At 42.0% G+C, this 27,055-nt stretch overlaps 2 protein-coding genes across 5 annotated transcripts; one reads left to right on the forward strand and one right to left on the reverse strand.

Moving 5' to 3' along the window:
• Nucleotides 1-1,390: 1,390 nt before the first annotated feature.
• On the reverse strand, nt 1,391-4,689 carry RWDD2A (RWD domain containing 2A). 2 transcript variants are annotated; one of them, XM_058566696.1, is made up of 3 exons: nt 4,425-4,689; nt 3,384-3,613; nt 1,391-2,399 (listed from the first exon to the last, which is right to left on the reverse strand). In XM_058566696.1, exons 2-3 carry the CDS (start codon nt 3,582-3,584, stop codon nt 1,722-1,724), a joined length of 879 nt encoding a protein of 292 aa, XP_058422679.1. In that variant the 5' UTR covers nt 3,585-3,613; nt 4,425-4,689; the 3' UTR covers nt 1,391-1,721. The 2 variants fall into 2 exon arrangements, with proteins under 2 accessions (XP_058422679.1, XP_058422678.1); XM_058566695.1 differs by having other exon boundaries at nt 1,392-2,399; nt 3,384-3,723.
• A 118-nt stretch (nt 4,690-4,807) lies between these two features.
• On the forward strand, nt 4,808-26,991 carry PGM3 (phosphoglucomutase 3). Of its 3 annotated transcripts, XM_058566703.1 has the most exons (13): nt 4,808-4,894; nt 6,450-6,655; nt 8,107-8,291; nt 9,630-9,697; nt 14,094-14,227; nt 15,106-15,301; nt 17,165-17,322; nt 18,539-18,622; nt 21,174-21,272; nt 22,813-22,926; nt 23,851-23,973; nt 25,277-25,450; nt 26,564-26,991. In XM_058566703.1, the coding sequence occupies exons 2-13, from the start codon at nt 6,452-6,454 to the stop codon at nt 26,651-26,653; spliced, it is 1,629 nt and encodes a 542-aa protein (XP_058422686.1). In that variant the 5' UTR covers nt 4,808-4,894; nt 6,450-6,451; the 3' UTR covers nt 26,654-26,991. The 3 variants fall into 3 exon arrangements, with proteins under 3 accessions (XP_058422686.1, XP_058422683.1, XP_058422684.1); XM_058566700.1 differs by lacking the exon at nt 21,174-21,272 and having other exon boundaries at nt 4,828-4,894; XM_058566701.1 differs by lacking the exon at nt 6,450-6,655 and having other exon boundaries at nt 4,871-4,894.
• Nucleotides 26,992-27,055: the final 64 nt, after the last annotated feature.

Raw genomic sequence — 27,055 nt, forward strand, 5'->3', positions numbered from 1 at the left:
AAGGTCTGAGTTGTGCCCTGAAAGGAAACTCCTTCTGAGCTCAGAAGAGTGCAGGCAGGACAAAGTGGACCCAGTTCCAAGGCCTCACAGTCAGCAGTCAGCTTAGTACAGGGTCTGCTGTTCCATTTTGTCCTTGCCCTAGCCCAGGGACATGTGTCTGCATCCTAGACACAGAGAGTAACACCAGAATGTACTGTTTCATCAAGAATTCCGGGGGCCAGCCCGGTGTTGCAGAGTTGAAGTTCGCCCATTCTGCTTCGGCGGTCCGGGATTCGCCAGTTCCTGGTGCGGACCTACTCACCACTCATCAAGCCATGCTGAGGAGGTGTCCCACATAGAATAGCTACAACTTTACAACTATGATACACAACTATGTACTGGGGCTTTGGGGAGAAAATAGAAAAAAAAGAAGATTGGCAACAGATGTTAGCACAGGGCCAATCTTCCTCAAAAAAAAAAAATTCTGTAAGCTCCCCTAGCACAGCAGCAATGTTTAGTTTCTAACAGAATGTATCACAAAATGGAGAGTGAGGCAGTGCCCTCATGGTACTAGATCTTACCACCCAGCTTTGGCATCCTGAGGAGACCGGGACATCAGTGCAGTGCCTGGGACCCAGGAGAATGAAATGCTCCCCAGGAATGGGCAGGAGTAGCTACAGAGAGACGGTGGAAACCAGAGAAGCAGCTCATGACATCCCTTAACACAGGTGAGACTCCCAGAAATTCTTAGGGAGGGGTCTATACTTTGTAATGAAAAGGTCTCAAAGAGCTACTTAAACAGGGGTTTTTATCATTAAAACAAACTCTGATTTTGAAAAAGCCTGGTGAGGCCTGTGGACCTTGGACTATTCAGCAGAGACGTCAGTGACTTATCACAATGCAGAGCTTGACTTTCCCCCAGTAAGGTGATGGTGCAGAGCCGCCCCCGCCCTCTCAGCAGTCTTGCCCTCAACAGCAATGCACACGAGCACGGGGCAGGGCGGCCAGTGTGCGTTACCTGTGCCACACTTTGTGGACAAGAAACCATGTCTGTCTGTGGATAAGACCTGAGCTAAGGGTATTGGTGTCATTATCCTTAGTATCATTAATCAGCTGATACAACAGCCAGCCAGAGACCACAGAGCATTCATTGTGTGTCACCTTCATTACTCTCGCAACTTCACTACTAAGATTCCTCTGTCACTACAGTCAGGATCTAGTTTTACTAAAGGAAAAAACTCAAACTAGGGGGTTTAACTTAAAGTAAGAAATGTAGTGAACATGTGCTGTCTGTTCTCATTTTAAACTTGATCTAGAATTCCTCTCCAACAAAGGACAGACAGTGTGGGTGCCACCTGTGCGCAGCACCATGAGAGGGAGAAACAAACCAGTGGGCAATCTGGAGAGGAGAAACATGACTCAGGTGTATGAGTTCAGAGCTGCAGTGTGACTGCTGACGGGAACGCTGGGTTTCGGACTCGACTCTTGAATCAAAGCAACTTCACTGGTTCAATTGACTGCTTTTTATTAATTTACAATTAAATAGTTCTCAACACAAGAACATAGAGGTAAGATGAAAACTGCACTGTTATAAAGTTGAAAGGCCTGTGTGTTTCACTACCAGGTGAAAATTCTGGAGCTAGGTTTCTCACGGAGGATGCTGACCAGCCACCGGTCCTTTTATTTTGGTCTTATTAACACTGACTTAGTGAAATTACAAGCATAAGGTTCTTAAAAGCTTCCTAGGAGTCTGAACTTTTGCTTTCAATACCAAATAATATCTGGAAAACATGCTCACTTTTGTGTTTTTTGAGAAATTCTAAAAACTGGCCTAGATTCATGTGATAGTCATTCCTTAATCCATAGTCCCCATGGGCCTCAAGCAGTAATTCTTCAAAGGAATGGAACAGGCGCAGGTTCTCCCCATTTCCTTCCGTTTCGATGCTTTCGGCATGCTTACAGGAAATGTGTTTCCAGTTGGGATACCTAATGGTGTGCCAGAATTCCTCACAGGGCTCCTTGAGGCCCTCCACACAGATTATACCAGGCTTTCCTGTCATGCAAAATCCAGTCACATCTAACCTTTTCCCCACATCCAAAATCTTTTTCCGTAGATCCTGCTGATATATATGGTGACTGTAGATCCACATTCGAAGGAATGTGTTCTTGACTGGTTTTGCTTGTGTAGACGGTTCGTAGACGAGCTTTCTGTTCAGGAAATAGGAGGCACTGTTGTCCTGTAACCACTGGATTGCTGCACAGACGCAGAGCTCACCTGGATCAAAAGTCCCAATATAAGAAGTGAGACCTTTGTTGAGAAGGAGCTGCTGTTGTCTGTCAAGTTCAGATGACCGTCCAAACAGCTGCAATGCTGCATAGGGGTAGCTGTGAGGCATGGTTACTTGCAAATCAATTTTCACCTTAAAATGAAAATCAAATAGATTTAAGTGCCGTAGCATCACACAAGCTAGTGTTTCAACGGCAACTGCATGATTTTGATAAATCTAAGAGTTATTGCTACTAAGTGTCAGCTATGTGCCAGACACTGTACTAAGTATTTTACATACGCTATTCCTTCCAATTATCCAATCTTTATCGACCACCTACCATGTACCGGTACCCTATGCTGGAATAAAGAAGTGAAGACGCTAGACACTATTTCTGCCCTTCATGAAGGCTAGAGCCTAGTGAAGGAGACAGACATTAAACAACTTACACACGGCAAGTATTTAATTTCAATGGTGAGAGGCATTGCCATGAAAAGTATAGGGATCCACTGAAATGTGTAACCAGAGGGACTGAATCCAGTCTGGGGAACCAGGAAGTCTGTGAGGGAATGACAACTGAGAGATGAGTAGGAGATAGTTAGAAGAGTGGTTCTCAAACGCCTCATCCACTTGTTACCTATGCTGTGCTAACGCTGCTGGAGAGAAATGGATCAGAAGATGGAAGTAAATTCATTTCTAGTATCTAGATTTTCCAACCGTATTTGCTTTCTGTGTCATAGCACCACCAAAGAAACAGCTATTCACTCCTTAAAAGGCTGTTGTGCTAAAGGCAATATTTAGATTTGTGAAAATCATGATACAAGATAGTCCATACCACAATAATGGGATTGGTAAAAAACTGGATGAGTGAACAGAATGATAATGGTAGTATAAGATTGCAAGATGTTTTTAATAAAAACACTAGGCAAATTTGTTAAAAAGGTGCGCATATTTATGTAAAAATAAGGATATTTATTGAAGACAATTTACAGGGCATCCTATATTTTGCTTTCAAACAAGTAAAGGAAATATGCATCTGGAATACTCTGTTGTTTCCTGGACAGGAAGCTCATGTTCCAAGAGTTCCCAATAAAAACTGGGCACCTGGCAACGATTAAAACAACTCAGGGAGCTTACCTTGGGCTCCTCAATCTGCAGTGTAATCACGAATTCAATTTTGGGGGGCAGCGCCTCCCTTGTGCCTTCCAAATATCTCTTTATATTGGTCAGGGCATTTACATCTTCAAGTTTTACTTCTCCTTGGTTAGGAAACATAGAAAACAGCATTTCCATCTCTAGCAGCTGAAGCTGAAGGCATTCCTTCATTGAAGCGGACATGTTGCCTCGAAATCAACCTGCCAGGAAAACTGGAAAGGCCCAGGGGCACCGGGTCTGTCAGTGTCAGCAGCGTCCAGAGAAATTTCCTGCAGGTCCCTTTCCGTGGAAGCAGTTTCGCAGGAACGCTGTGCACCGAGAGCTAGGGGCACAAACCGGGACACTTACCAGCTTCTGCTTTATCTCCTGACCCCCAGATCTACTATGTACAAGATCCCCCAAGAGACTTCGTTAAAATTCAGATTCCCAGTCCTTTTCCCCCCACCCCCGCTTCCCATCCAGAGCCAGGAATCTGGTCTTCCAACAAGTGTTCCGAATTATTCCGTTGCAGGTGGTTGGCAAGCCACACCTGCAGACGCTCTGCAAGCCTGAACCCTGGGACAGGCAAGGGGCCCGGGTTCCGAATCCCACCGGGTCGCAGGCTCGGGCGGAGCTGGACGCTGCGGCGGGGAGGTCCGCAGTGCCGGCGGGCGGAGCTCCGGGTGCCCGGCTCCGGGGTCTCGAGGCCTCGCGTCCCCAACGCCAGTTGTAGCCCCTCGACCCCAGCGCCAAGGACCTCTCCCGGGTGGACCTTTCCGCCTCTCCTGGGAGCCACACCGGCCCGGCGCGGCATCCTGGGAGTTCCGGATGGTTTGGAGCCACCTGGCCTCTGTCCCCAGGAGCCCAGGCTTAGGGGGGTCTTACAGGTAAATAAATAAAATGACGTTTAATGCGAGCTGGGATGGGGAGATGCGAGGGAGCGGCGGCCTGAGAAGCTTCCCGGAGTCCAGGATTGGAGAGACGAACCTTGAGAATCGAGAGGTGGATGAGGAGAGGGGATGCGGGAAGGCGGGCGACACTCACCGTGGCCGAGGCCCCTACAGGGGGCTGGTACCCCCCTCTCCAGGACCACTAGGAACCCTGGCTTCCCAGGGTTCCCAAGGCGGGGCCTGACACCCCTGAGTCCCAAAGGTGGAGGCGGGGGTTGTGTATTTGCCGGTCGCAGTACTCTGACGGCCCACGACCCTCGGCCCCAACCCCGGGCCCCGCGGGGGCCTCACCCTTCCCGGTCATTCAGTGGCAACTGCCCGGAGCCCGCTCAGAGCCCGGATCCGCAGTTCCGTGGGCGCGAGACCCGCGAGACCCGCGAGACCGGCGAGAGGCGGGGCGGGGCCAGCGGACCCTCCCCAGCCGTGATTGGCTGAGGGGCGTGGCGACGGGCCGGAAGCCACGCAGGGCCACGTCTGCGGGTTCCGAGAGCTCCAGTCTGGGTCCAGGCGCCGCCGGGGGCAGCCGCTGCGCGTGGTGGAGGTGGCGCGGAGTCTCGGGCAGAGGTGAGCGGGCCCCGAGGCTTGGCGGCGAGAAGGGGACGTTCTGGCCTGCCGGGGTGCGACCGACAACGGGCTGGCGGGCAGGCTGGCGGGCAGGCTAGCGGACTGGCCCCCGGCCGCGCGCCGGGCACACCCTCCACCAGTGCGCCTCGGGAGCCGGCCGGTGGGGCCCGCCGGGCGGAGGGTCTCGTGCTGGGCGGTCCAGTCCCAGGCCTGGGCGCGGGCCTGGGGCTGAGTGACAGGAGACGTGTGGCGGTTAGCGGCTGGGAGGAGAGAGGAACAAGCGCGGTGTTGAAGAGTGGATGGAGGGAAGCGGGGGATACTCTTCATTATTTAGAATGGAAACTGTTTGGACTTGGAAATATTTTTAATAAAAGCCTTCTCATAGTCATTGAAAGTAGTTTTAGGACCTAAAACGCATTAAAAGGTGGAAGCATTTTATCTTATTTTCTTTTTTAAAAGACTTTCTGGATTTAACAGGACTGGTTTACGCCCTTATGAATAATCGTGATGTTTTACCGACCGGTCAATTTGTAATAAAATGTGTTCATGCTTGTGAAAGAGATTTGATCACTTTGGGCTGAACTAAACTAGCTTGCTGAATGCCAGCTTTTCCACCTGGATAAGAGCAAACATTTTTCACCATTTCCTTTAACTTTTGTTCATTGAAGCAATGAAGGACAGTAAAGAAAACAAGATAGTGAGGCTAGTAGCCGTGGGCCTGCTGCTCCTCTCTGGGCTACTTGGGAATGGGGCTGACCCAGGAAGCGGATAGTACATACAGCAGAGGTTGGAAGTTCCACTTAAAATTGGAGTCTCCCAGAGAAGGAAGTACTAGTGGGCTAAGGGCCCAGGTTTGACTTTTAAAATTAAAAGTAAAAGGAAGGTGTTGCTAGTTTCAGAGCTCAATTTGGAAGGGTGTCCTGATCCTTCTGAAAAGAGAACAATCCCCTGAAGGTGTGTTAGGAAGCCGGGGCAGTCTTGGAGAGGAGGCTGTTGTCCTTTGCTTTTCCTTTGGGAATATGTCTCTGTAGCCTGGGAGGAATAGCAAAGAACTACACAGATTTCCCAGATCTTTTGGATTCGTAATCCAGTCCATTGAGAATATGATTTTAGGCCTCAGTCTGTCACCAGCTACCCATGTAAATTTAGGTTATTTAACTGAGGCCCTGGCTGAAGTTTTCCTGTTTGTAAAATGAGGTGCTCTTTGATCTGTCGAGTTTCTGAATCTACGTGTGGAATCTTCATTTTAGTTGAGAGTGGGCCATTTTAACTTCGCCCTGGGTCCAGGAATAGCCCTGCAGCCAAAATGGGAGATGAGTTGGGGACAATCTGATTTCTGCCTTGAATTTGCCCCGGAGTGGACAAGTTGGGCAGGATCTTCTAGGTAATGCTAACCCCCAGGACTTATTCTACCGTTCTCTTCTCTCTCAAACATACAGCTCTTTGGGGAGGGTCAGAATAAGGCAGACCTATTAGTTTGGGGTAGCAGTTTTTGAAGCAAATGGTCCTTGAAAGATTTCTTCTTATGCCGGAAAAATATTCCTTAATTTTGTAGACATGGATTTAGATGCTGTTACAAAACACTCAGCATTACACCCCAAGCCCAATGGACTCATTCTCCAATATGGGACTGCTGGATTTCGGACGAAAGCAGAACATCTTGATCATGTCATGTTTCGCATGGGATTATTAGCTGTCCTGAGGTCAAAACAGACAAAATCTACGATAGGAGTCATGGTAACAGCATCACACAACCCTGAGGTAATGCCTTTAGTGCTCTGATAAAGCAGCCCTTGTTTACCAGACCAATCTTAGTGTCTGAGCAGTTTGACCCAAAGTACGAATTCTAATTCTGGGAATGTGCCTTCTCCTGGTTATATGCCTTTGGATTTGAAACAACTTTTTCTTAATGAATGGTCATTTAGCTCCTGACTCTTTACAGAGTGTGGAGAGCATGAAAGGAGACTGTCAGTTTTTGGAGACTGGCCATATTAGAGAAATAACAGAATGTCCTTCCAAGTTGCTTGTATTGAGACAGTATCAGTAATAAGAAGTGTTACCGCTATTAATTTAGCAGAGATTAAGGAGGTTGGAGGCAAAGTAGGGGGAAGGGCAAATATTTGAAAAGACTTAGCACATCTTAAAAGTTTTCAGACAGGTTTTCTGTAGCTAGGGAATAGTTTCCTGTTCTGGATGAACAGCCAAACATGTGGCTGCAGGAATCCAAAAGTGAGCTTTGGGCAGAATATTGATGAGGCTTGATGGTTCTAGTGTTTATGACAATTAAGTTTTTTGTCAAAGTCTTCCTTTTGACACAGTTTAACTCTTCTGTTCTGCCTGTAACCCTAATAACACGGTGTGAATAGTACGCTTCTGTTTGGTTACTAGGGCATGAGAGTTTTGCCTTTGGAGCTAAATCAGTAGCAAGTGAATGCTATGTAGGTCAGTGAAGGATTGTACCTCCCTGTTCCCCTAGGCAGGAGGATGACGTTGCTTGTCCGACTTCTAACTGTGGATCACTGTGAATGCGGAAGTGTGGAAGTGTCCACATTGCCGTAATTCATTTACGACATTTATTGCTAGGCCCAGAACCACTTCTTAAAACAATTTTGAGCTGTTTCCTTCAGTTGACATTCACTCTGAACTACACTTTCTTTCTTTCCATAAACATGAGCAGAACAAAGTTGGGACTCAGTTTTCGGCTTCCGTGCCACCCACTGGTTGACACACTGGCCGCGTGTTCTTAGAGTCCAGAGTCATGACGAGAAGGATCTCTAGGTGCCCTCCTGCTCCAGGTGTATCCTCGTCAGTTAATGGACCGTGAAGGCACGGAGGACAGCCTTTTGAAAAAGCTGGGGTCGCGTAGTGGCGTTGGGTTTAAGAGTCAGATAGACTTGAAGTTTTAATATCAGTACTGACACTTATTAGCTGTATCAACATGAGCACAGTACTTGCTTTGAATCTCTGTTTTCTCAAAGTAAGACTGGAGTGATAACAGGATTAGCAGTTAGATTGATGTGTGTGTCTTGAGGATTTACTGAGGTAATGTGTACAAAACGCCTGCTCTCTGGTGCCTGGCGTTCCGCGGTGGTGACCAGTGAAGCTGCTCCGCCCTCACTGTCTTTTTTGGGAGGAAAAACAACTTGAGTTTACTTCCTCAGCTCACCCTCATGAATATGCGTAGATGGCTTATTGTTTGTTTTTCTTTTAAGGAAGACAATGGTGTAAAATTGGTTGATCCTTTGGGTGAGATGTTGGCACCATCCTGGGAGGAGCATGCTACCTGTTTGGCAAACGCTGAGGAACAAGATGTGCGGAGGGTGTTGACGGACATCAGCGAGAAGGCAGCCGTGAACCTGCAGCAAGAAGCCTTCGTAGTGATCGGGAGAGACACCAGGTGACCATCCGAGTTCTGGGCAAAGCGGCTTTGGGAATTCAGTGTGGATGATGGCTTCAGTTTTAGTACCCATGACCAAGTGGAAGACTTACGTGGAACTGCCCTGAGGGCTGCACCACCTCCCTGGCCTCTTTAGTCGTATGTGGGAGCTAAGTCACTGCTGCAACTTGGGAACCCCAGGTTGCTTAATGTTTTGGAGCTTCCATCTGCTCCTCTATAAAACGTTGATGATAAGGCCTAACACGGGGTTTTTGTGAGGATTGCATGAAATAATGTATGCACAATAACCTATTTCCTGGCATGAGAGAAGCACTTAACAAATGTTTCCCACTCCTTTAGTTCTGTAGGTTTGCTTTTTCCCCTCTATAGTAATAACACATGATTTTAACCCATTATTTTTAGAGATTTACTTTATAATCTGTGTAATTGTTAGTTCATATATTTATCATTTTCCCATGCTGGAGTTCACTGAAAAACGTTAACAATCTATATCATTTCTGCATATTTGTTGTATTTGGCAGCTTTTGCCTTCCTTTACAAACAGATATTTTTTGTAAAGATGTTAAAAAAAAGATATAAAAGAGTATTTTCAAACAGAAGCATTCTCTTTTGCATAAGGCCTGGTTTTAGCCAGAGATTCTTTCTAAAGGAAATTTCTCCTCCATCTTTTAATGACTTGGACTGGTGTTTTCCCTTAATATGTTACCAGAGGAACTTCCAGATACCCCGATTGTGGATTTATAAGCGGCAGAAGTAGCCAAGCGACCTATGTTCTGAAGCAAATTATTATCCCGCAGTGAAGCCATCCCACGTGTATTTGCCTCTTACTTATTAACTAGATTAAATGATATAGAACGTCTTTTTCTACAAGGCAGTTATATAAAGATTTGCTTTATTTTGAGTTATATAGAAAAATAATTTGTTATGACTTAAAATGAAAAATAAGTATTATATCCCTGGTGGTTTTATACCCAGTACTGGATTACGCACACTGTGCATTCAGTATTTATTGTTACTGTTCTTAGGCAATGTATATACAGTTATGACCAAACTTGAAAAGGTATTTGGGTATGGTGTAATTAGTGTATCCTTTATATTGTTTCCTAAATTCATTTAAAAGCCTAAATCTTTCCAAGAAATATATTGTGAAAGGCTACTGGAAAATTCTTATACTTTACTGTATTATTTTTCAGAGTTTTCAGACTTGACAGGTTTTAGTTCAAATACAATGTACTTATTAGTCTGAAATTTGTAACACATAATTTCTGCCTTTGCTTTCACAACTGGCAACTCTTGGTTTCAGGATGGGATGTATTATTTTCTTCCTTTTCTTTCTAGACCCAGCAGTGAAAAACTTTCACAGTCTGTAATAGAGGGCGTGACTGTTTTAGGAGGTCAATTCCATGGTATGTAGTTGTCCTGAGTTTCAAATTAAATTAATCTTTAAAAAATGTATTTAAAAATTATACAAGTAATACATATTTATTTTAGGAAAGTTTGAAAATATAGATAAAAAAGTTTTTAAAAAAGGAACTTCTAGACATAAAATACTAGCTTTTTAAATTTAAACTTTTAAAAAATTTTTCTGGGCGTGCGTATTTTGTTTTACCTATAGGAGATTGTGTTTAGGAAACACTGATCCTAAACAACTTGCTTTACTTTAGTAAGGCTGAATTTCCTGATATACAAACCCTTGAAATTATTTGAAAATGTTCATTCTGGGCAGCGTTTGTCAATATCAGGTGTTCCCTGGTAGCTGATCACATGTGGAATTAGCTGACAGTTACCTGTCAAATAGCGATGGGAAATTTCTTTGACTTACTTGTAATCATGGTATTAAGTTCTGACAGGTGGTTTTTCCTATTTTATTAAATGAAGAAGAATAAATGCAACAAAACATAGGCTAGAATCCTCTTCTCACCTCGGTTATACCCTTTGTGAGTGCAGTGACTCCACTGTGCTTAGAGGTGAATTTTCCTAGTGTCAGATCTTTCTCATTTTAAAATATCTTCTCTTGACCTTTTCAACCTCCTTTCCAGCTCCTGCGTGTTCCCTTCCTTCATGTTAATCTGGCCTCTTCCAAGAGCTCAGCCGGCTTATTCTGTTTGCTCCGCTAGGCGTTACCGAGCCTCCTGCAGGCGAGTCTCCATCCTTGCCCCTCCAGTGAAATGTCTGCCCCGACACTCGTCTGAATTCTAATGGCCAAATCCTGTGGCTACTATAACATGAAGATTCTTAACCTGGGTCCCCTGGGGAGTGTTTGATTAAGCTGCAGGGACCCTGTGGACCTCTTGATACAGTGTGCAGCGTGTTACCTGATATACACTTTTCTAGGGAGAGGATTCGTAGCTTTTGTCAGGTACTCAAAGGGATCCTTTCAGAATTTCTATTTTAGAGTTTTTATTTCAGTGGATATCTTGGTAGCTCTCCACACTGTGACCTCCCCCTTTCTTTCTTTACACTTCTACTGCCTTGGCCACACTGTTCCTTACTGGTCTTCTCTGCGGGCTCCTCTTCTGTCTTAATACGGGCATTCCTCACCTCTCTCTCTCATTCTGCATGATTTCTGAATGATCATCTTTATTGCCGTGGCTCCAGCTACGTATATTCTTTTATTCTTTCGTTTATTAGTTCATGCAACATTTTTGACTACCTGCCATGTACAGCCCTCCAGTAGTCTGTTTCACTGCCTATCACATCCCGTAGTAAGAAACCCATTTAGTATTGTGACCTGGGTATGTGTGCTTGTGTGTATAACTGAAACAGAAGTTTCAAAAAACAATACCCATATTACACACCTATGTTCATCTATTCGTTAAAAAAATGCAGAATTGCTGGTTGTGTCTCACGAAGTAGATCCATGACCCACTGACAGGCAATCTGTAAAGCTCTGGTCTGAGTGATGTCTCTGCCCCTACCCCAGATTCACCCTGCCCGGAACTGTATGCTTTCTACCATCCCTAGAATGGTTGACCTTTTTTAGCACTGCCATTCTATCTCTAGAACCATCACTTTTCTAGTGTTGTAGTCTAGAAAAATTTGAGAGTGACTTTTTTTTAACTTTTCCCTTATTGCTCTCTTCAGCTTAATATATTTCAGGAAATGAGAGGAGGTTAATATAGCTGCAGCAGAGGAGAATGGGGGAAGCTGGTGGAAGATCAGGTTAGGGAGGTAAGCAGGGGCCGAAGCATTCCAGCCATATAGGTCATGGTAAGGATTTAGGTTTTATTCCAGATGCACTGGGACTCCATTGAAGAATTTCATGCGTGAAATATGATCATACTTTCATTTTAAGCCAGTCACTCTGGCTGTTGTGGAAAGAGAGACAGGAAGGTTGTAAGAAAGGAAAAGAGACCAGCTAGGAGACTGTGCAGTAGTTCATGCAAGAGTGATGATAGAGAGAGAAATGGAAAAACTTGTAATTAGTATTGAATTCAAAGGATTTTGTGATATGTGACGAGGATAGCGCTGTGAAGAGTGGCTTCTGGGTGGATCAGTGGAATAGATGGTGAGTAACTGTATGTAATGGTCATTAAGTAAACGTTTATTTGGTAATTTTGATATTGATCACAAAATCCTTTTTTTTTGTAAGGAAGATCAGCCCTGAGCTAACATCCATGCTAGTCCTCCTCTTTTTGCTGAGGAAGACTGGCCCTGGGCTAACATCCGTGCCCATCTTCCTCCACTTCATATGGGACGCCGCCACAGCATGGCTCGACAAGCAGTGCGTTGGTGCGCGCCCGGGATCCAAACCGGCAAACCCTGGGCCGCCATAGCGGAGTGCGCGCACTTAACCGCTTGCACCACCGGGCCGGCCCCTTGATTTATTTTTTAGTATGTCTTTTAGAATGTCGTTTTCCTCTCCTTATATACCTCTGTTAAGTTACTCTAAGCTTACCCACTTTTTTGAGCTCCTCCACCTCCTCCCATCTAATCCTTATACCAGAGCCAAAGTTGCCTTCATAAAATGCCATTTCCGTTGTATAACTGCAGGCTCAAGAACTTAAATGACTTTTTTGCCTCTAGTCCAAACTCTTGTGCTTGACCCTGAAGACCTGGATGGATTTAGTCATCTGAATATTTATTGGGTACTGGTCCATCTCTGCTGTTTCTCCTGTTTCTTGCTCATGGTGACTTTCTCATGTGTTTAGCTATTTTTGACTGTAAGCTGTTGGTTTATCTTGGAAAGTTCTTTGTGGGACATTTTTGAGGTTTATGATGAAGGTACATTTCTCTGGCAAAGTTTAGTATTTGCTTCTGCTGGGTGCCTGGGGGTACTACCTGGCTGGTGGATGCAAGGTTCTTTTGGACTCCTGTGGTTATGTGAATTTGGGCTGGAAATCTGTGGGAGGCCTGTGCTTGTGGTGACGGCTCTTCAGGGCTGGATTTTCCCCCTCTGCCTTGCTCAGTGCCAAGTCAGCTTTCCTGGGGTGGGCACTTGGGGCTGATTCACTTCTGACTCACCCTTGCACCGGAAAAATAGCCCTTTGGGGCTTCAGTTTCATGAGGGCCTCATCTTCTACTGGGTTTCTCTTCTTAGACCAGCATGGACTTGTTGCACTAAAAACCGTAGCTCCATTGCTAGTTTCAAGAAATGCCCTCAGAGCAAAACCAGCGTCCTTTAGCTTCAATCTTGGGTTTCCTCTCTTCATGTAGATTTTGGCCTAATTCCTCTGTAACTTGTTGGCACTGCAATTCTTTTTAAAAAGAGATTTTTCTCTTTTATCTGGTATTTTTGGTTGTTTTTGGGAGGTGAGTTCATCTGAATTACATAGTTTGCAATGTTACTGGAAATAGTTCTCAATTACTTTTCTATACTGCTGTATTTTTACATTGTTACCTGTCTATACCATCTGATTGCTTTTTGCTATCAATAGTAGTTCATATTTCTTTTAGAATTGAGTACGTGTCCAATGTGTGTTTTTTCCAACACCACCAGTTACTTCAGTTCTGACATTATCTACCTGGAGGTAGGGTCAGATCCCACAGGTTAAGGGTTCAGTCCTACAAGACTTGCCCCTCCACACCCCTTTCAGATGCCAATCACCTGGGCTTCTGACAACCTCCTTCTGGGTTCAATTACTTTGCTAGAATGGCTTACTGAACTCAGAGAAACATTTTACTTACTAGATTACTGGTTTATTATAAAGGATATAACTCAGGAACAGCCAGATGGAAGAGATGCATAGGGCAAGGTTTGTGGGAAGGGGCTAGGAGCTTCTGCGCCCTCTGGGCACGCCACTCTCCTCAATCTCCACATGTTCACCAACATGGAACCCTGTCCTTCTGGGTTTTTATGGAGGCTTCATTACATAGGCACGATTGATGACATCATTGGCCATTGGTGTTTGAACTCAATCTCTGGCCCCACTCCTCTCTCCTCCCTGGAGTTGGACTGGGTAGGCAGGAAGGACTGAAAATTCCAACTCCCTAATAACCAGGTTGGTTCCCCTGGCAACCAGCCCCAACCTTAGGTTTCCTAGGGGCTTTTCTAAAGTCACCTCATTAACGTAACAAAAGATTGCTCTCAGGCTTGGAAATTTCCAAGGGTTTAGAAGCTAGCTGTGAATGGGGACAAAGACCAAATATATCATTTCCTATTATAAATCACAGTATCACAATGTGACATGCAGTTGTAATGATTCCGTTGGATATTTGTGCATATTTCTGGATAGTTTGAAAGATAGCGTTTTTGTGTCTTCTGAGATGTCTTTTTTAAAAGAGGATTTGTCACCCTGAAATTCATACTGTATGAATCCATTTAAGAAATGTGGTAAATTGCTTTTTGTATTTCTCTGACAGATTATGGCTTGTTAACAACGCCCCAGCTGCACTTCATGGTGTACTGTCGAAACACCAGTGGCCGGTATGGAGAGGCCACCGTAGAAGGTTACTACCAGAAACTCTCCAAGGCCTTTGTGGAACTTACCAAACAGGTGAAAGTCTCTTGAATGTGGTTAGAGTTTAAGCAAATGAGTAAAATAACATCAGTTCAACAATTTGTCATAATCAGATAGTTTGTCACACCTCCTCCTTTTTCCAAAAATGCGGCATATCTCCTTTTCTTTGTAAGGCTCCACAAGGTCTGGCCCTTGTGTGGTGCTGTGTGTTGGCATTTACTTGGCAAAGCGTGTGGTGCCTTCTGAGGTCACTGTGGGGTGGTCTCGTGGTTATCATAAGTACTCAGAGGAGTTTGCTCTTAGACTTAATGGAGGTCTTGGCGTCATTCTTGAGGCATCTACTATTGAGAAAGATTTTCATCCAGGTATATTAGCTTCTCATCCCTGGATGAGATTTGAGGAGTATAATTCATTTGATCAACAAATAGATTTTATGTTATTGTCAGGCACAGTTAACCAAAACAAAGCCCTTGCTCTCGTAGAACCTATATTCTGGGGCGAGGATGGTTAGGAGAGGAGACTGACAACTAGGAAGAAAAGCCAAATGTGCCCAGGGGTGTTATATGCTATGAAGAGAATGACTAATGTTATTACTGCTCATTCATCTGGATGCTCTTTCCCACATTTGAATGACTGTTGTGTAACAAAGACTGTAATATTATTTTTAAAGCACCCTGCTTAATTGAGGCTAAATTCTAATAAAGCTCCATTTCCATAAGTTATTCAGTCAGTGATACTGTTCCAGTGACGAGCTGTCCAAAAAAAGATGTTTTAAAATTTTGCTTTGGTGTTTAACAATTTTCATCTGAATGTGTACCCTTTAAAATAGATGAGTTAACTGAGATAAAGGAAGATGTTGACATATATTTTACTTTAATAACTAGAAACTCTTCCATATGTCTTTTCCTTTTAAGGCTTTCTGTAGTGGAAATGAATATGGATCACTTAAGGTTGACTGTGCAAATGGCATAGGGGCCCTGAAGCTGAGGGAAATGGAACACTACTTCTCCCAGGGACTGTCCGTTCAGCTGTTTAATGATGGGACCAAAGGGAAACTCAATCATTTATGTGGGGCCGACTTTGTGAAAAGTCATCAGAAACCTCCACAAGGTATGTACAAAATTTGCTTTGAGAGCTCTTTGAAACCAATCTCATGTACAAACAGAGGTGGCCAAGTGAGTTGAGTCATGCAGCTAGTACTGGCTCTGCCACTTTCAGACATCCGGACATCTTCCTCGTCAGTGCCATTCAAAACATGGTCTACTCTCTTTGCCTGTACATCACACGACTCCTCCCAGCGTAGAGGAAACCTGGTGGGGAAAGCACAGTCCGAAATGGGTATTCTAGAGCACTGCTTCTCAAACTTGAGCATGCATCAGAATCAGCTGGAGGAGTGGTTAGCACACAGATTCCTGGGCTTTACCCCAGAGTTTCTAATCTGTAGGTCTGGGGTAGGATTTGTATACGATAGGAATTTGCATTTCTGTCAAGTGCCCAAGCTTTGTTGATGGTGCTGGTCTGGGGATCACACTTTGAGAATCACTGTCTCAGGGACAGCAATAGTAAGTAGCTTTATTTTGCAGCTTACCTGAATTAGACACTGGAAAGGGAATACAACTCTGCTAAATTCTAATTGTCTGGAAAGTCAGTGTTTTCCACAGTGGGCAGATCAGGAGGAAGACCCTTGTTTCCACGGTCGTTGTGGTCAGAGGTGTTCTGTATGTAGCTGCATTATCGATCCTAAATGGTTAGCCCCTGCCCAAACCTGGCTTGCAGATGTTTTGTTTTGTCTGCTTTGTGTGTGTGTGTGTGTTTAATTGCATTAGTTGCCACCGTTTAGAAATTCTGTGATTTCACTTAGATATTGGAATCTCTGGCTTCTCTTTACCAGAATCAGAAAATGTCCATTCTCATTTGGCATTAATTGGCTGCTGTGGAGTAGCTCCCGCCCCTTTCAGACAGGACATTAATTCTTCAGAACGCTGCAGACCTCATCCAGTTGCCTTTCTCATTCATGTCATTCTGTCTCATTGTAGTAAGCATTTAAATTTTCAGTTTAATCAACCAATTTGAGCTACTTTTCATTGAATTGCTTGTTTTGGCCTTTGCTGACAGTTCAGTTCTGTGTCCCTCATCTGTCCATTCACTAAAACTTGAGTCTCCTGCTCTAGGCGCTGGGGCTGCAGTAGGAACAAAACCAGAGGCCCTCACTTTCCTGCAGCCTGTGTGGGCCCTACAGGCAACCTGCTGTTCATATTCCACACAAAAGCCTTTCACGTCTTAGTTGCCTCATTTTGGGTTTGTCAGTCTGCTGCCGTTGTGGCTAAGGAACAGCCACATTTTCTAATACATTTGATGTGACAATTGCTGAGGTTTTGAAGCTTGATGTAAATTATACAAGCCATTTATCTCTCACAGGTTATAATTCTTTGCTCTTAATTACCAGTGTTTCTTTTTATCAGTGGTGTGAACAAGTAAACATTACCTTTGTCAATTAAATCAAAGCACATACCTCATCTATTGCTGATTATTTTTTTTATATAAAAGGCACCATGGTACAAGGTAAATTGCACTCAGAAATACCCGTAGTTTTCACAAAACTGTGGGAACCTGTCTTGCCAAACTTATAAAATGGAATTTTATTTTAGTATTATATCATTTCATCATAGGTAGATTTTGAATGCTCCTTTTTCAGTTAGCTGTGAAAGAATTTATCCTGTAAAGACTACCAATAAACCTGTATACTATTTAAAGATTAAGACATTGGTTTTTACTTGGAAGGATAATTTTAAACACCTCTTGAAAAATCACAGTGGACGTGCTTATGTGTAACACTCAAGGCCAGTTACGATCATAGTTTAGTGCAACATTTTTCCTGTGTAACTAGTGTAAAAGAGAAACCTAAAACTTTCATATTGAGTTTTATTCCCATTTCTTAGACTGAAATGCATTTTAAATTATTCTGTGTGCTAGGAATGGAAATGAAGTCCAATGAAAGATGCTGTTCCTTTGATGGAGATGCAGACAGAATTGTTTACTACTACCATGATGCAGAGGGCCACTTTCATCTCATAGATGGAGACAAGATAGCAACACTAATCAGCAGTTTCCTTAAAGAGCTCCTGGTGGAGGTATGGTGGGGAGATTGACTACCCTTTAAAATAAGACTTACTGGTGAAATAATTCTGTATCAGACAGTCATTTGAATGTCTCAAAGGCACAATTTATGGTAAGTTCCTTACATTTGTGGCCAGAAAATATGAAAAGAAGTGGTAATTCCAGTCATTTCCACATTGGGGCACTGGTTTTGGAACCTGAAGGTACTCTTTTCTTCCTGATACTGGCACAGTTTTATGATTTGAAGCTTTATGAAGTTTTAATTTCTTCATATCTGACACTTTAAAGAGAGTTGCACCATCACTCCCCAGAGCCTCAAGTTTCAACAGAAAGTCTCTTCCTCTGAGAGACTGAGTACTATGATTATGGTAAACTTAGTAACATGGGAGGGATTAGTTTTGTTTTGCTCTTTTGGAAATCTCAGGCTAGCTTTAAATATAGGATGTAATGGGAAGTAATTATTATAATCTGGAAAAGGTATACTTTAAGAACTAAATAAATTCTTGGGGCTGGCCCCGTGGCATAGCGGTTAAGTGTGCATGCTCTGCTGCGGCGGCCCAGGTTCGGATCTCGGGCGCGCACCGATGCACCGCTTGTCAGGCCATGCTGTGGTAGCGTCCCATATAAAGTAGAGGAAGATAGGCACAGATGTTAGCCTAGGGCCGGTCTTCCTCAGCAAAAAGAGGAGGATTGGCGGATGTTAGCTCAGGGCTGATCTTCCTTCCAAAAAAAAAGAATTAAATTCTTTTATTAAAAAAAACTGAAGAGGGGGCCATCCTGGTGGTGTAGTGGTTAAGTTCACACGCTCTGCTTCGGTGGCCCAGGGTTCGCATGTTCAGATCCCAGGAGTGGACCTACGCACTGCTCGTCAAGCCATACTGTGGCAGGTGGCCCACATATAAAAAAAAATAGAGGAAGATGGGCACAGATGTTAGTTCAGGGCCAATCTTCTTCACCAAAAAAAAAAAAAAAAAACCAACAAAAAAACCTAAAGAGGTAGAGATCAAGAAACCACAGGCTTCTTTGCAAAAAGATTCCTTGTAGAATTGCCTTATATAATGCTCAAAAGTATTTTAGCTTTTTTTCTGGCATACAGGTAAATTTTCAGTGAGTCATTTATTGTATAAACTAAGGCACAGCTGAACTGGCTGCTGATTTTCTCATCCATAGGTTTGCTTTTGCAGTGTCTTTACTTTTGATGGCAAGGTAATTATCATTGTTTTTGTCTAGATTGGAGAAAGTTTGAATATTGGTGTTGTACAAACTGCATATGCAAATGGAAGTTCAACACAGTATCTTGAAGAAGTTATGAAGGTATGAACCATTTCCATTTTCTGGTAGCTTCTTAATTATATTCTAGTGTAAGATATTTCTGTGAGGAAAATAGTGCCCTCATAAAAGTGAATAGGTTGTAGTGGGTGAAGCTGAGCTGTTGTCTATTTAGGGTAAATAGAAATCAAAAATAAGATAAAAAAATTAAAAAAAAAAATTCCTCTTGATGCAAAAAGGGAGAGAAGTTCCGCCTTCCTTGTCTTAGAGCATTTCTTTTAGAAGACTTGTAAACTCTTTCTCTGCTCCTTTGTAATAAATGTAAGTCTTTTTAAAGGCCTAATAAGCCAGTGTTACTGCTGAGGAATGTTTTCCCTAAGGGCTTGGAGTTACCTCTTTCAATGTAAACATAAAGGAAGATAGCACCCCTGTCTCCCGGTCTCCTGAGAGTTTAACTTAGTTACAGCTTGGAGCCGGACACCTATCTACTTGTCATGGAGCTGGGAGAAGTTTCATTTCATTAGTCCTTGGGTAAGGGCAATTAGCTCACACTGATGGCCACCACAATTATCAGGGAAATTTAGGACAAACTGTGTGACAAATGGTACTGTGAAGTCTTTTTGAGAAGCAGGCCTATTCAATAGGTATAGGGACTACTGCCATGGGGTTCTGCAATGGGGGAGAGAGACTGGGCTCGACTCCTAATAAAACAAGGAGAAATGGGGATTTTGTAGCCAAGGAGCAAGGTGTAGGAGATGGGGCCGGTGGGTGAAAGATTACTAAGACTCATCAGGGGTCAGGGAGGATTCTGGCTAAACCGACCTTACAGATTTTTGCTGAAGGCAGGCCTGGTGGATCAGATACTTCCCGGGGGATGGTACAGGAGGATGAGGACTTTGATCAGATACTGAGAGTAGGGGATTCTGGTGAAAATGATTTAGCAAGATTCTTGGTAAAATTGGGCTCTTGGAGACACGCCCAAGGACAGGACCTATTCAGGCTCAGAGGAGCCTGAAGTTTGGTCAAGAAGAGAATCTTGTCACTAGTTTTCAGCTATATGAAGGGTGAGATTGCTGTCTGTCTCTTAGCAGATTGCCTGTGATGTGCACCACAGTCTGGCTTAGTGCTTATTCAGTAATAAAACTGTTTTGTTTTCTTCTGTGGAGAAATTTTCTGGATTCGTAGGAGATTTTGTTTTTAATTATTTTCCTAACATCTACCAGATGACCATCTCTGAGCTACTTGCTCTGAGGTAAAGGGGTCATGGCCCAAATTGGGGCTGTCTGTCTTCACTCTTTTTCTCACTAGCTAGTGTAATATTTTCCAACTTCTGTGTATCCCTTTTCAAATAGCTGCATTTTACTAGTTTTTGCTGCCTTTCCACTGTTTTTAAAGCAGGAATGGCAAAGTCAGATTCCTGGAGGTTCTGGATGGGTGAAGTGAGTGAGGTGGATAAGGACTAGGAAGAGTGCCCGGACCACACAGGCCAGCTGCTGTCACCTTTAGTCAGATTCTTCAAGAGAAGCTGAAAACCTGAATTTTCATCTGGATTTCCTACTTTTTAAGTCTTGGCAACTGAATTCAAAATTTAAAAGAAATAGTGGGTAGGCAAAATAAAACCCGAGGCTGCTAGTTTGTCGCCTGACTTAAATATATGGTCACAGTAACCTCACTCAAGGGACTTTGTCTGTGCCCAGCTGACTGCCTTTCACGGGGATTCTCAGTACTTAGGTTATTGTTTTAGTATTTTCTGTCTTAAAAATTTCTTATAGGTAAGATACCCTGTTTAAGAAACTGAATACATCAGAAACTTACTTCTCAACCCCTTCTCTTACAGATTACATATTTGTAGCCCTAGCCGTTCCTGAGGTCTCCTTCATCCCATCAGATGCCGATCTTATCTGATCCTGACCTCTCTTCTGCACTTCTGCTACCATCAGTCTTTCGTTAACCAACCTCGCTCAGATCCATCTGCAACTTCCGCTACCCACTGTTGCTAGTCCAGCCACCATTTCTTACTGAGATTAGTCCTAGAAACCTCCTGACTGATCCTCTGTCTTTTAACCTTCTAAGCCAGGGGTTAGCAAACAGTGGCCTGTGGGCCAAATCAGCCTGCTACCTGTTTATAAATAAAGTTTTATTGGAATACAGCCATGCTCATTTGTTTTCTGGCTGCTTTTGCACTAGTGGCAGATTGAGCAATTGTGACAGACCATATGGCCTGCAAAGCCTAAAATATTTATGATCTGGCTCTTTATAGTAAAAGCGTACAGACCCCTTGTCTAAGCCATTCTCCACACTGTAGCTAAACTGAACTTTCTAAAACTATTAGATCATGTCACTCCCCTACTTGTAATCTTTATCTTACAAAGGGGGACCCTCATCTCTCTCACCTTGCTTTTCACTTGGCTGTGGGCTTCTCTAGTGCCTTCGCTCCCCCATAGTAACACTTACCACTTGTATTTGAATTGCTTGATTGTCTTCTTCACTAGACTAAGCTCCAGGAGCTTTTGTTCCCTATTTTATCCCTGGGAGAGTAAGAACACATTTGCTGATTCAATAACTGCTGTTGTGTTTCTTTAAATGTGTGTTATAGGTACCTGTCTATTGTACTAAAACTGGTGTGAAACATTTGCACCATAAGGCTCAAGAGTTTGACATTGGGGTTTATTTTGAAGCAAACGGGCATGGCACAGTAAGTTCTCTTAAACAATTATAACTGGCTTTAGCTGGCACTTTTTTTTTATGATGAGAATTCTATATCTGCATAGTAATAGGTAATATTCTACTTTGAAATGATTGGGATGGTGGTAGAATAAGATTATTTGGTTAACTTAATATATTCTTATGTGTTGTTAAATGGTGGCTCTTTTAGACTGTAATGATCTTTGAATATGAAGTGATAATACTAATTTGTTCTTATAATACAGTTGCTTAAAAAATATGCAGTTCTTAATTTTCTTATAAGCGGATTGTCTACACATCATTTAAAATATTTTCCTTCAAATGGCCATAGGTGGTAAAAGGAAAGTTCAGTAGCTGTGGTGAATTGAAGTGTTGGAAAACTTGAGAATTAAATTATAAACAACTGGAAATGAGTTTCAAGTAACTAGCAATAAGCATATAAAATTTTTTATGGCTGTCTTTGCAGATAGAATGTTAAAAATTTTTTTGAGATATAATTCACATACTATAAGATTCACCATTTTAAAGTATATTAAGTGGTTTTTAGTATATTCATAAGGTTCAGGATTTTTAAAAAGTGTTTTTATCTCACCTCATTTCATAAATGGATTTAAGGTGGCCAACATAAAATGTTATCTAGGTCAAATCATTTCCCTTATTAATTCAAAATTGGCTTCTGGAGGCCATGAATATAAGAAGAAAAATAAAAATTTCTTAGGAGATGCAATTAAAATATAACTTCAGTGATCTAATTAATGCAGGAGTTGCTAAATGATTTTAAAGGGCAGATAGGAAGTATTTTAGGCCTCATAGGCCGTATGGTCTCTGTTGCAACTGCTCAGCTCTGCTCGGGCAGGGTAAATGAATGGGGATGGCTGTGTTCCTGTAAAACAAGTGACCAGCCTGCACCACTGTAGTTTACCAACAAACGTGTCTTCCATCATGTGGCTGAGCACAGTGTGCTGCTGCTCCTCAGTACTGGGCCTCTCAAGGCACTAAAATCATGGGCAAGGCATTTCAAAATTACAGGAGTCTTGAGGAACCTTATGTATATTATGGTAAATACCAATGGCACTGTTTGCCATAATGTGATAAATATGGTGAACCCTCTTCCTACTTCTGCCTAGCTTATAGCCATAAAAATTTTAGGACAAGAAAACTGTACTAGTTGCAATGAATTATGTTCTGCAAAGTCAAATGGATACAGATATGCTGAAGGAATGTGGTTGCACAGACCTGATGTAGCTGGCTGAGCAGACGACACATAATGAGCTCATCACGTACATTTATCTTTGCCAGAGTGGTATTCTGTAATCAGCTCTTTAAATTTTGATAACCAGTTTTATAATCCATAAACTTTTTCCCCCTAGTAATATCTTTTGGGTTCTGATTTGCTCTTATATTAATTTCATACATTCTGAGTCAGCCATTATGTTTCCCTCAGTTTCTCCAGATTCATTGAGAATTTCAAAAGTGGTTTAGCTAGGATGATAGTCCTTTAGGACTGGGGCCTGGACAGTGTTTTGGGATTTTGTATGCTGTCATTGCAGGTACTGTTTAGTAAAGCTGCTGAAACGAAGATAAAACAACTAGCAAAAGAATTAGAAGATAAGAAAAGGAAAGCTGCTCAGATACTTGAAAACATTATTGATTTGTTTAACCAGGTCAGAACTGATGGGGAGGCGGGCTCTTGGTTACTTTTACTGTATTCAGAAGGTGGACAGCGAATAATGTGCTGTATAAAAAATTAACGTGGAGAAGTCCTGGCGGCTTCTTTGCAACAGTGGTGTATACAGTTGAGACTTAACTGAAATGCAGTGACAAAACATTTCTGTGCTTCCCTCCCCCTGCATTTTATGATGACACATTTCAAGTATACAGAGTAGTTTTCCACCTAGAGTCAACAGAGTCAGTCACTGAGTGTATACATGTGGGTCAGTTGGAGTGTGGAAGATGGCAGTGCAAGAGCAAGCAACGTATGGGGCAGGGTAAAGCGGTGGAAGTAATATTTGAGCATCTTGCACATACTGGGCACTTTTCTTACCTCATCGTGTAATCCTTGCAGTAACACAGGGAGAGGGGTTCTTATAATTCCCATTTTATAAGTGGAGAAACCAAGGTCTTAGAGCGACTAAGTGGTAGAGTATGGATCCAACTTCAGGTGTGTCTTAGACCAAAGCTCCCATTTCTCCACTTGACCACACGTGATGGCATACCTCATGGTCTGTCTTCCATCATCATGCTGTATCTCAAAAGGGATCTAGTTATAAAGAAAAATTTGAGTCATAGAATGTTAATGCTGAAACCTTGAGTTATTCAGTCTAATCTCATTTTATAAATGAGGAAGATGAAAGGCATGTTTCTCAAGAGCTAGTTTTAATATTTTTTGTATACCTTTCATTGTCTTCCATAGACATCTTTATCTTTCCCTCACTATTCATATTTATCCACACATTCCAGTTAATAATGTTGCTTGTGGGGAGGAGGAAGCACAGGATACTGTGATTGGTTTTCTAAGAGAGAGCATTCACATCCAAGCTTTGCTTGTACTACAGTGGTTTCTTCCATTGTGTGTCCCTATCTTGCAGGCAGCTGGTGATGCTATTTCTGACATGCTGGTGATTGAGGCAATCTTGGCTCTGAAGGGCTTGACTGTACAACAGTGGGATGCTCTCTATACGGATCTTCCAAACAGGCAGCTCAAAGTTAAGGTGTGAGCGAGATTTTCAAATTACTTCTTTTCTGAGAAATAACTAACTAAAACCTATTATCTCAAATCTCTATATAAAAATATTTCTCAAGGGTGTCATATTTCATTCTGTACATACATACTGCATAGAAAATAATGCCTTAACATCATCTAATTGTATTTTCTCACATCTTTAAAAAGTACAGAATAGCTCTTAACCATTCTGTTGTCTGAGAAGTATTTGGTTTCCAACTTTATTATAAATAATGATATGTATCACTTTTTAAAAAAGATTTTATTATGGAAAATTTAAAACAGATATAAGTGTAGAGGGAACAAAATAATGAACCCCTTTGTACATGGCTTCAACAGATTTCAACTATTGCCCTACACATTCTCCACATCCCCCATATTATTTTGAAGCAAATCCCAGATAGCCTATCATTTTAAGTGAAAATATTTCCTTTGCATTATTCTTGGTTCACAGAGTACTTCCTGAGGCTAGATGCTGAGAAGTAGAATCTGTGGGCTCAAAGGGAGAGAATTTTTTAAAGGCAATTCAGATAAATGCTAATTGATTTCTATACAGATTTATACCAGTTTACACATTCACCAACAGAATTTGTGAAGACAGAGATACTAAAGCCAGTGTTCACAGAAATGGCTGCTGATTGTTCAGATTAGTTTTTGGCATATTTAGGAGAGTCTTATCAGAACCCTCTTACATAAATAGGTTGCCACTTAGCCCCTCTTCTTAAATACCTAAGGTTATTTGATCAATGGCTAAGTCCTACAGTATTTACTGGCCATTATTTTAGTGGTAACTGTAAGAGAGAAAATGTTACCTCTTTATAGACTGAAGAAACAGAAGCTGTACAAATGAAATTAATAACCTTTTGACAGAAATAAAAATAAAATTGTAATGCAGTTTCATTTTATGCTGAATCCGGTACCTTGCTATCTTACTATGGCACAGTTATGTACCACATAACAACGTTTCAGTCACTGATGGACCACTTATATGATGGTGGTCCCATGAGATTAGTACCATATAGCCTAGGTGTGTAGTAGGCAATACTATCTAGGTTTGTGTAAGCACACTCTATGATGTTCGCACAATGATGAAACTGCCTAACAGTACATTTCTCAGAATGTATCCCTGTCATTAAGTGATGTATGACTGTACTTTGTGGTACAATAAGCTGAAATGTAGCTGTTAATATTCAGTGAAATGGCTGTAATCTTTTGGTGGGAATTATGTTGAACAGGTTAAGCTTCTGAATGGGAGTGTAATATAGTAACGGATATGAAATGCTTGTGCATAGGTTGCAGACAGGCAAGTTATTAGCACCACTGATGCTGAAAGACAAGCAGTTACACCCTCAGGACTACAGGAGGCAATCAATGACCTGGTGAAGAAGTACAAGCTTTCCCGTGCTTTTGTTCGGCCCTCTGGTACAGAAGATGTCGTCCGAGTATATGCAGAAGCAGACTCGCAAGTAAGCTGGGATAGTTCTAGTGAAAAACAGGTAGTGAGAGTCTGATAATATAGGTAGTGGGAGGGGTAGTAGGAGAGAAAGGAAAACTATTTTAATAGTGTTGAAATCTCACTGTGATAATTAAGGATTTAATGTCTTTGAGATTTGTTTATGGAGACTTACAGGTTCTTATTAAGACTATGAAATTTTCATCAGTAGTAGATATATAGTTGAACAAAATTAAACCCATTTAGTTTGTTTCCCCAAATGTTTTTCTATTGATTTATTCCAGACTTCTTGAAAATGGTATGAATAACTAATAGATACTCAGTTTGATACATGTTAAGCTTATGCAGCCTGAAGAGAATTATCCTTTGTTTCTCCTTTAAAAACATAATCCTGTTGCTTTATGAAAACAACCAGCTTTGCAGTCCATTTCTAAATCAGCTGGTACCATCATCCATGCTGCTTGAAATACGTCTTTGAATCTAGACTCTTGATTTTTTTCAAAGTATTTCCTGTAAGTGACAGCCTTGCTCTGTGCCTTTGCTGTTTTCTTGATAGGTCAACACTTTGTGGTCTGGATTTTTATAATTTGCCCTCTTCACACACTCTTCTCTGTCACCTTATACCCTTGATAAAAATGTTTGCACAGCTGAGGCAAAGTAGAGTGGGTTGAATAGGGACTCAGAAGGAGACATTTACAATTAATTTATATAGTAGCTGGCAGCTTTTTTGCAGAAGCTTAGGCCATCTGAGACTATAGTGAATAAATATCCCTGGTGGATGTGAAGAAGACAACTGGAGCTGTTAAGAGTTACTTACTTTTAGGCTAATGTGGTCTTCTTGCCTTTAAGGATAGGTTTTATTGAATTTATTGAGAGTTTTGGAATGATAACTAATTTTATAATCTGATTTTATTAACTAAGAACTTACCTGATTTGGAAGAATTTGAGTTGTTTTCCATTTATTTAAGGTTCTTGGAATTTGTTACTGAAAGATGAAAAAGAGGAAAGTTTTCATTTGAATATGTTAGTGAAACAAAATCAGAAAGCTTCCTCCCCTTCCCTCAGAGTTGCAAGTAACCTGGTAGATGCTGTGTCTTTCGCATCTAACCTTTTCTGTAATTTGCAGGAAAGTGCAGATAGCCTTGCACATGAAGTGAGCTTGGCAGTGTTTCAGCTGGCTGGAGGAGTTGGAGAGAGACCCCAACCAGGTTTCTGAAGACTATTATATTCTTGAAAAACTGGATTTTTACAAAATAATAGTACTGCCATTATATTGACAAGTTCAAACATTTATAATCATGTTTACAGTGCATCTTACAGGAATGTTTCTAGATCTGATTGTTTTTCTCAAACACTACTAGAATAGTTCTTTAGAAATAGGTAAGCGTTATACTTGTTAAATTCAGTTTTTTAAAAATGAATCTTACCTCTAATTTCAATCTCACTAATGTAAAATATTGGGGCTTAAGTGTATGATTCAATTATTAACTTTATAATATATGCAGGGGAAAATTCATGAGGGCTGCTGGAAAATTAAATCTTATTTATTACCAACTCCTTTGTCTTTTCTATCCCTGTTACCTAACCAAGATGTCGTTTTGCAGTCTTCACCACTGTT

This window comes from Diceros bicornis, chromosome 23, assembly GCF_020826845.1.
Source record: "Diceros bicornis minor isolate mBicDic1 chromosome 23, mDicBic1.mat.cur, whole genome shotgun sequence".
In the NCBI taxonomy this organism is placed as follows: Eukaryota; Metazoa; Chordata; class Mammalia; order Perissodactyla; family Rhinocerotidae; genus Diceros; species Diceros bicornis.